At 47.0% G+C, this 10177-nt stretch overlaps 1 protein-coding gene across 1 annotated transcript in view; it reads right to left on the reverse strand.

Moving 5' to 3' along the window:
• Positions 1-9101, reverse strand: part of slc23a2 (solute carrier family 23 member 2) — an 86908-nt gene extending 77807 nt beyond the window's left edge. The window contains exons 1-2 of the mRNA XM_085970955.1: positions 8975-9101; positions 7067-7398 (exon numbers count right to left, since the gene is read on the reverse strand). Coding sequence (XP_085827081.1) covers positions 7067-7174 — 108 coding nt within the window. The 5' untranslated portion in view covers positions 7175-7398; positions 8975-9101. The remainder of the gene's footprint in view (positions 1-7066; positions 7399-8974) is intronic.
• Between the last annotated feature and the right edge of the window lie 1076 nt (positions 9102-10177).

Below are 10177 nucleotides of genomic sequence, written 5' to 3' on the forward strand. Positions count from 1 at the left end.
AGTCACGGCCGTCAATGGTGGAGCGAAAAGAAAGAGAATGAGAGAACTTGCATTTGCCATGTCGGTCAGGAGCATCTCTCAGTTTGTCACAATAAATGACTTTGAAGAACAAACTCAGCAGCTGTTTGGGATACGCCAAGACCCAACAGCAATGAAGTGAATGTGCTCTTCATGATATTGAGCTGAGGAAGGACATATGTGGGGGAAATCAGCCAGCCCTTTAAATCGTGCCGTGGGATCTTTCAGCATCCACTTGCAAAAAATCCTAAATACCTGCAGAATAAGGAAACGATTGTGGCCTATTTGCAATGTGTGAAAACCTGAAATCAGCTGGGATTCTCAAAACTGTGCAGTTTCTAAATCCATTGACAGTCCCCTGCTGAATCTGCAGCTAGCTCGCTCAGTGCATCTTACTGCTGAGAGATGTGCTGCCCCTGCTCTAATTTCTGTGAGCACCAATCTCTAGGATACTAAAACGCCAAACTCCAATACCTCAGGCTGTAATTTTTGCTGTGGAATATTCATGCTGTGAAATTTTCATACTCTGAAAAGGGGCTTACGGCACGGTATAGTTCCAAACACAGTATTTGGAGAGGCGTTTCAGCTGTGTGACAGGAGGGTAAAGTACAGGTGTGCACAGCTCTGTAAATGGTGGCAGTAATTTCAGGAGATTAAATCATCATTGAAAAACATTGAAGCATAACGACTGAAGTGGGATTTTTCCCTATTGCATATTGGTGCCAATATGCTAAATAAGCCCTGTGGCAACACGGAGCTCCTCAGCAACCCCACCCACGACCACCCACCATCTAGTCTCGTTTACCACCACACCCATTCACCGTCAGTGGGGGTGGGGGAGGGAGTCCCAATACGTTATTTATAGCACCTTTGTCATAATAAAAAAACGCCCCAAGGGGCTTCACAGGAACGTTATATAACAAAATTTGACACCGAGCCACATATGGAGATATTAGGATAGGTGATTAAAAGCTTGGTCGAAAAGTTAGGTTTTTAAGGAGCATGAGAGAGCTAGTGAGGTGGAGAGGTTTAGGGAGGGAATTCCAGAGCTTTGGGCCCAGGCAGCTGAAGGCACGGTCGCCAATGGTGGGGCGAAGGAAATCGGAAACGGGCAAGCGGCCCGAGCTGGAGGAACAATTGTTTTAGAAAACAAATCCGAAACGGGATAGGCAAAAGAGGAAACTACACACGGTGAAAGATCCTGCCTGGAAAAGCAGACAGCAATGCACAAGAACATAAGAAATCGGAGCAGGAGTCGGCCATTCAGCCCTTTGAGCTTGCTTCACCATTCACTAAGATCATGGCTGATCTTCAACCTCAACTCCACCTTCCCACCCGATCCCCATATCCCTTGATTCCCTTAGTATCCAAAAATCTATCGATCTCAGCCTTGAATATACTCAACGACCGAGCCTCCACAGCCCTCTGGGGTAGAGAATTCCAAAGATTCACAACCCTCCGAGTGAAGAAATTCCTCCTCCTCCTCTCAGTCCTAAATGGCCGACCCCTTAAGGCACAATCGTCAACAAGCCTAACATTGTCCATTCTGGGATTATCTTCCACAAATATAGACTTGGGTTTTTCACCGTGGAAAGGCAGTGTCTGAGAGATGATCTTACAAGGGGACGCAAGATAGTTCTATACTCTCTGGAGTTTAGAAGAATGAGAGGTGATCTCATTGAAACATATAAGATTCTGAGGGGGATTGACAGGGTAGATGCTGAGAGGTTGTTTCCCCTGGCTGGAGAGTCTAGAACTAGGGGGTCATAGTCTCAGGATAAGGGGTCAGCCATTTAGGACTGAGATGAGGAGGAATTTCTTCACTCAGAGGGTGGTGAATCTTTGGAATTCTCTACCCCAGAGGGCTGTGGAGGCTCAGTCGTTGAGTATATTCAAGGCTGAGCTCGATAGATGTTTGAACTCCAGAGGAATTAATGGATATGGGGATCGGGCAGGAAAGTGGAGTTGAAGTCAAAGATCAGCCATGATCTTAGTGAATGGCGGAGCAGGCTCAAGGGGCCGTATGGCCTACTCCTGCTCCTATTTCTTATGTTCCCCCAGTCACAAACACAAGGGCATAGCATTATCACACTCATTTACTTACCAACACACAGTAGCGAAAAAGATTCACTTGCCAATACTGTAATGCTGCATCAATGTATGCCTTCCATGACACTCTTCAAATTTATCACCTCACATTGCCCCCACCAGCAGGTGACACAGAGTCACCAGTACATCATCACAAGTTCTATAATACAAAAACCCTAGCACTGAACACAGTCCAAGTCTGGAAAAAAACAGATCAGTAAACTACATGCACTGATGGGTGCTTCTCCAAGTTGAAGTAGATATAGAATCATAGAACAGAGCAGCACAAAATGAGGCCATTCAGCCCATCAAGTCTGCGCCAGCTCTTTCGAAGAGCAATCCAGTTAGTCCTGCTCCCCCGCTCTTTTCCCCATATTTTTCTCCTTCAGGTACTTTGTCTCCTTCAATATCGTTCAAATATGTCACATTGCCACCATTACACTTAAAGAAAGAACAAAAGACTTGCATTTATGTAGCGCCTTTCACAACCTCAGGACATCCAAAGTGCTTTACAGACAATTAAGTACGTTTAAAGTGGAGTCACTGTTGTAATGTAGGAAACGCAGCAGCCAATTTGAGCACAGCAAGCTCCCACAAACAGCAATGAATGACCAGATAAGCAGTTTCAGGTGATGTTGATTGAGGGATATTAGCCCAGAGTGAGTAATTCAGAAGTAGAAAACCCAGCTGATTGTCCGCTTCCCACTCAAGGGCAGAGAGGCCCAAAGGTACGCAAGGGGGAGGGGGGGCTTGTTCTTATGGGGAAGAGAATGGGCACTCAGTACAGAGGCAGAAAGGAATATAGGTACTTGCGTGGATTTCTCAGGAGCTGGTTTGAGGTGATGGGATTCTGCCTGTGGCGAACATTCAGTTGATCCTTTAAATAAATAGCAGACTACCTGTCACCAGCGTGAGAAAGAAATGGGGGGAGGGGGAAGCGGTGGAGGAAAATAATCAAATCACTTTATCGTCACACTTCTGGGGCCCACAAGTGGCGGTGGAGCAGAAATACTGGAGAAACTGGATACATATATTGAATACGATGGCTTATACAGAAATACCCAAATGACTTGTCTGAAATCCTAGTGACAGCATGTCACAAGATACTAGAAAAAGCAAGAGGTCAGCACGTCACATTGATGTGCGACTGTGGGTTCATAGTAACCCCTCTGCTTTTCAATATTGTATACGTCAATACCACAGCCCCGTGGCTAGCTAATTATAAGCAGACAATACATTATCATCCATTCCCTGTGTAGATCACACACTAAACCCTTCTCAAACGCTGTATCTTGAAAGAAAAAAACTTTCATTTATATAGTGCCTCGCACGACCTCAGAACATCCCAACGCGCTTTACAGCCAATGAAGTACGTTTGACGTGTCATCGCTGTCGTAATGTAGGAAACGCGGCAGCCAACTCTTGCACGCATTAACCTTCTCGAATCCAGATGTGTGAACAGCTGTTGCCCAAGGACTCCTGGACTGGCAGCAGGACTGCCGTCCCTTGCCTCTCCCAGGAGGTGGGCAGAAAGAGATGGTTAGTGCACGGTGGGGGGGGGGGGGGGGGCGGGGGGAATGAATTGGCTAAAAGTCAGAGAGCCTGGAGGGGACCTCTTGGCCCTTGCGCATCTTAATATACAGAGTGACGTAAGAAAACTACCAGGCACTTGGTCTGAGTATTAAACAAAGCTTTAATCAACTGTTTTTCAACATGGAGATCTAGTTGTGTCCTTCACTAGTTCCTGTTAAAGAATGTCCTGAGCAAGCTGGGCCCGTGCCCGAGTATTTATACTCTCCCTGGACAGCGCCACCAGCAGGCCACCCAGTATTATTTCATAAGTTATTTCCACATGAATGACAAGATTCATGTCACAGAAATATTCATAAAAAGGTAAGCGCGAGGCCAGTGGCCAACATACTGATAAACCGCGTGTGACGTTATTGAGTTACTTAAAATATATGACATTTAGAGGGAATTTGAGAAAAACTTTTTCACCCAGAGGGTGGTTGGAATCTGGAACTCACTGCCTGAAAGGGTGGTAGAGGCAGGAACCCTCACAACATTCAAGACGCATTTAGATGAGCATTTGAAACGCCATAGCATACAAGGCTACGGACCAAGTGCTGGAAAATGGGATTAGAATAGACAGGGCTTGATGGCCGGCGTGGACACGATGGGCCTCTTTCTGTGCTGTATAACTCAATGATTCTATATCCCCCTTTAATTAAAAAATCAGCAGCCGTGAATTATTGCTCTGAATTATTGCTCTGTCGACTTGAAATATGAATCAGCACATTATGACTCACATTTCATGGCAATTTGTAGATGACAGCTGCAGCAAATAATAAATAAAAATACACGCGCACAGTGGGTAATTGCCTCGTACTGTGTAGTCCTGAGCCCCACAGACCAGGAAGGACTCAGATCTGATACCTGGTCTGTATTTAGTTAGTTGATCTCAGTCAGGGTGGCACCGAGAGGCCTATTTAGAGAGAGTGAGGAGGTAAATCACAAGCCGGGACAGAAGCGATGGCCCCGCTGTCAAACAGCCCGGGAGAGTCGCGATATAAAAGATGGTGAACTTGAACAAAATCCTGTAGCCACATTATGAATCGGCAGTTTCACGAGAAAAAGGAAGTGACTGGGGATTTTTTTTTTTTTTTAAAAAGCAGGAACAGAAGTAAAGTCACGAGCTGGAGAGGGAACAGCTGGGCTTTGTGGCAATGCAGAGGATTTATACACCGCCCTCGTTGCTAAAAAGAAAAGCAAGAACGTGGATTGCTAAAATTAAACAAGAGGCTACACCACTAACCTCGTTTCCACAAAGCTCGAAGATTCAATGGAAGACGAGATACGTGGAGAGCTCGGAGAAGCTGGGATTGTTCTCCTTCGAGCAGAGAAGGTTAAGGGGAGATTTAATAGAGATATTCAAAATTATATGAGGGGTTTTGACAGAGCACATAGGGATAAATTGTTTCCTCTGGCAAGTGGGTCGGTAACCAGAGGTCATAGATGTAAAATCATTGGCAAAAGATCTAGAGGGAAAATGAGGAGAAATTTCTTCACACAAGAGGGTTGTGAAGATGTGGAACATACTACCTGAGAGTGGTGGAATCAGATTCCATAGGAACTTTCAAAAGGCAATTGGACATGTAGAGGACTCATTTCAATTCAATCAATTCAATTTTATTTGTCATATACAGGAAACTTTGGTTTATCCGGAGGTTGTATGCCTGGAAACCTCGATCTAACAGCAGAAATCAGCAGCCGTTTTGGTTAGGTTTTTTTTCTTCTCCTAGCATTTTTTTTTTTTTTTTATAAAAACAGTCAGGCTCTGGAAAGCATCTCTGTAGCTTAGCAACAGCTTCAGAGACGCTTCCAAGGTACGGGCAGAGTGTTTACAAGCTGTTGCTAAGCAACAGTGTTTGTTGTCAGACACGGAGATGAAAACCTCCATATCCTTCAACATTAGCGCTGGTCTATCCGGAAGTTTTGATAAATCGGCAGCAGCTCGGTCCCGTCGGTGCCCCCCGGATATCAGAACTTTTCCTGTATGCAGCAGACATATGTACTGCACAATGAAATGTTGATTTTTTACGAGTCCTCCCAACATTGGAATAAATATGGCATAACAATGATAAAAATACTAATAGAAATACAGTAATAATAAATAAATGCAGGGCTTATGGGGAAAAAGCTGGGGTGTGGGACCAAATTGGACGGCTCTTTCAAAGAACCGGCACAGGTACGATGGCCCGAATGGCCTCCTCCTGTTCTGCAAGTTTCTCGGAGACCCTCGCTGCTGGTTGAATGAATAAGTAGACGGACTGGGAGTGGTACTGAGCCACACAGATCAGCCAAGACCCAGAATCAATGCCTAGTTTACCGATCTGGGGTTGGAGTCTTGCTGGTCTTGGGGCACAGACTCAAAAAAAACACTTCAAATTCCAACCCATATTTCAGATCTATTGCATGACATGGTGTTTGAATACTCAGCCTGGTGTGTGACTAATGCACGAAGTACGATGGAGGAATGTGGAGTTCAGGTGTCCTGCTGCCTAAGGCCAGATTGCAGCATTGGAACAGAAGGACTGATGTGGTTAATCTCAAATTAGTTGCTAATCCTTAACTTGAGATTCAGGTTAATCAACAAAGGCATGCATGGCAGATACATAGCATGCAGAGCAAGGTCAAGTAGCATAATACACCCAAAAGGACAGGAAATAAACCTCATATTAATACGCATTGGGCATCAGGATTGGTTCGAGTTGTGCTGATCTCAACGAGGGTGGCACAATTTAATTGATGCTCGTAGGGTCAGGACGGAGAAATCTATTGTCCCCCGCCGATCCCTGTCCAGCCTACCCTGCTGGACATCAAACTCAAGTGTGCATGTTAAGTGCAGATAGGACCAAGCTCAGCTGTGAAGCCCAGTACGGTTGAATGGCCCTCCGACACTCACTGTCTAGTCTCACACATGAAGAATGGCCCAAGTGTGCCAATGGAACCAAGATGGGGAGGTCATTGGATGTAATTTGGAGCTGCAGGCAGAGGGAGCCAGTATTTAGGTACCAAATATGTGATGGAATACTCGCCACTTGCCTGGATGAGTGCAGCTCCAACAACACTTAAGAAGTTCGACACCAGCCAGGGCAAAGCAGCCCGCTTGATTGGCACCCCGTCCACCACCTTAAAACATGCACTCCCACCACCATCGGCGTACCGTGGCTGCAGTGTGTACCATCCACAAGATGCACTGCAGCAACTTGCCAAGGCTTCTTCGACAGCACCTCCCAAACCTGCGACCTCGACTACCTAGAAGGACAAGGGCAGCAAGCGCATGGGAAGTTCCCCTCCAAATCAAACACCATTCTGACTTGGAAATATATCAGCCAATCCTTCATCATCACTGGGTCAAAATCCTGGAACTCCCTCCCTAGTTGTTGTTGTCTCTTACCGGGGTTGGGAAGAAAGCAGCTGCGTGCTTCTCGTCCTCGTACTTGTTCTCGGAGGAGCTGCTGGACTCCATGGTGCCCTTGGATGTGGTATTCTTGCCGATTCCCATCGATTCACAGGAGGAGGGGACCAAAATTAACAAGGGCAAACGGTCTGGTGGTCCCAATTCCTGGCGTCGTGGGGGGGGGGGGGGGGGGGGGGGAGGGTGAGGGGGTTGTTTGTGGGGCGGATGGCGTATTCTCAGGGTCTCTCGCACACTGGCCGCACAAACAAACACAGTCACATGCTGTTCAGGGTCATCATGATCTGGAGCTTCCACTGTGTGGGTGGCCTCTGCAAACAGGAAACAAAATTAAAATACATATTTTTAAAAATCCAGCACCAGTCCTAGCATGAAAGTGACCCCTGGGACAGGGGGAGGGATGTGGCTTCACACCGCTTTCAGTGCCCCCCCCCAGCACTGCTCTGCCTAGCCCAAAATGCATGCAGTCAGATCCCCATGTCAAAATCTCAGTTAGAGCAGGCAACATACCTGCTACATTGCTAATGATCAATCCTCAAATTCCATTCAAATGGATCTGTGCAATAATTATACATCTGTGCAATAATTATACAATGTCGTTACACAATAAAATCCCTGCGGTTGCAAAATGTGAAACCGATTGGCAAAGATTGGTTCTTTGCACCATCTGGGGGGGTGGGGGGGGGGGTTCAGTGGGGGAAACGGAGCTGTGATTTCCCCCTTCCCCCCCCCCAGACCAGGAACACTCCGGGATAAGCCATGTAAACAGGTTTTGCAGAGCGGGCGGGGGGATAACAGAGAGGAGACAGATACAATATTGCAACAGAAAATATTGGAAAAACTCAGCAGGTCAGGCAACATCCGTGGAGAGAAAATAGAGTCAACGTTTCGGGTCGAAACCCTTTGATACAATATTGCCTTGTTCTGTGTTACCCTCGCCGTTTTGTGTGTCTGTCTGTGTTTCAAGTCCATTGCCTTACGATCTTGCACCGTCACAAGTGGCTGGTGTCACGGGGCTTATTAAACAGGCAGCCGCTATGCTCGAAAATAAAATGAATACCCCTAAAATAATGCACACGCGGCGCCAGAAACTGCGGCAGAGATCTTAGGTCAAAGGCACTTTTCACCAGCAGATCATCGCCGTCGGCACTGGGTCTCGGAGCTGGCTCAGGAGAGAGCGAGCAAGTCCCGGAGATCAATGAATGGAAGGAATTGAGAGAATGTGGAGGTCACTGCCTCGGCTGCCATTGTCCTCTCTCTTCTCTCTCTCTCTCCCCCCCCCTCTCTCTTTCCATCGTTATCACGCACTGTCACTCCGCATTTTAACCAGTTGGAAACACATCCGTTCAATTAACACCTTCCGAGCCAGGCACCCAACGATTTCAATCCGCAATCCCTTCCTCTCCCCTCCCCTCAAATGGTTGCGATTCAATAAAACTGCAGTTCAAACCCAACAGAAGCTTGGTGTCAGGATCCACTTCCCTCGGAATAAAAAAAAATCACTGGGGAACGACCCCAATCTCTCTGCCAACAAACCTTACAAAGTTTCCATATCCTCCTCCCCACTACAACCAAAAAAAAACCCACCCACCCCTCTATTTCCCTCCTGGCTAGCCCGCTAAATTCACTGAAATGATCATGAGAAATGTGGCGGGCCGCCGCCGCCTGGAAACTGACACCAGCCTCTGATGAAACTGACTTGATGGCTTGCAATATCAACAAAAAGATAAATAAAGATCAATAACGCAGGCTTGTGTCCAGTGCACGCCGTGTGTCACAATAACAGGACATCAGACCGCACTGGTGCTGGCTCTTCCCGCTGGAGCTTGCAATGTGCACTGGAACACATTGTATCGGCTGTGTGTGTGTTTGCTACTTGTTTGTTACCTGTGTAGCGAGGCCTCTTGTTGCTCTGGAGGGGCCGCCACTGACTGGCGTTCCCCCGCCACCCCGCCGGAGATCCTGCTCCGCAACCACAGCCCCCTGCTCCACAATTGCTGCAATGGAGGAAGTGTTAACTCCGCCGAACCAACACCACCAAGGCTCAACCACACAGTAAAAGGGCCAGCCTCCAACACCGGAAGGAATCGCTCATTCCTTCCCTACGTCAGCCGCATATATAACTGTAACAAAAAAATGCTCCGCCAATAACATGGCAGCTCCTTTTTTGGGGGAAGTAATAGGTGCCCCCTGCAGTTATTCGCTGCGAAGTTGTGGTGCTGCTTCTTTGAAGTTAAGCAGATGCAAAGGGGCACAGCCGATACAAACCGGAACTTCAAAAATTAAAAGGAAACTCAACAAATTAAATTAAAATACTTATCCCCGGTGTCCTGGGGCCAATGTTTATCCCGCAATCGCAATCCCTGGCCCAAGACCGCACAAAGTGGAGGAGAAGCATCCGGGAAGGTGCCGAACGCCTCGAGTCTCTTCGCCGGGAGCAAGCGGAAGCCAAACGCAAGGAGCGCACGTCGACCCAAGCACCCCACCCACCCGCCCCTTCAACCATCGTCTGCCCCACCTGTGACAGAGACTGTAGGTCCCACATTGGACTCATCAGTCACCTGCGAACTCATTTTTAGTGTGGAAGCAAGTCATCCTCGGTCCCTAGGGACTGCCTAAGAAGAAGATTTATCCTCAATCGCCATCACTGAAACAGATTATCCGGTCATTATCACATTGCTGTTTGTGGGAGCTTGCTGTGCGCAATAATAACAATAATAATAATCAACTTTATTGTCATTGTTAGTGCACAAGTGCAGTACAACGAAATGTAGGCTTGCAGCTCCCGAGAGTGTACATTTAGATTAAGACATTTAAACATTCAACATTCATTTGGCTTGTAATACATTAACATAAACATAACCATAATAAAGTGCATTGGCAGATGTGCAGGCTTTAGAGTTTATTTGTGGAGTTCAGTAGGATGACAGCCCTGGTAAAGAAGCTGTTCCTAAATCTGGTCGCTCGGGTGCGAATGCATCTGTGGCTGCCGCGTTTCCTACATTACAACAGTGACTCCACTTCAAAAAGTACTTCATTGGCTGTGAAGTGCTTTGGGACGTCCGGTGGTCGTGAAAGGCGCTATAGAAA

This window comes from Somniosus microcephalus, chromosome 30, assembly GCF_052327205.1.
Source record: "Somniosus microcephalus isolate GS21.2 chromosome 30, FLI_Smic_1.0, whole genome shotgun sequence".
NCBI classification, from domain to species: domain Eukaryota; kingdom Metazoa; phylum Chordata; class Chondrichthyes; order Squaliformes; family Somniosidae; genus Somniosus; species Somniosus microcephalus.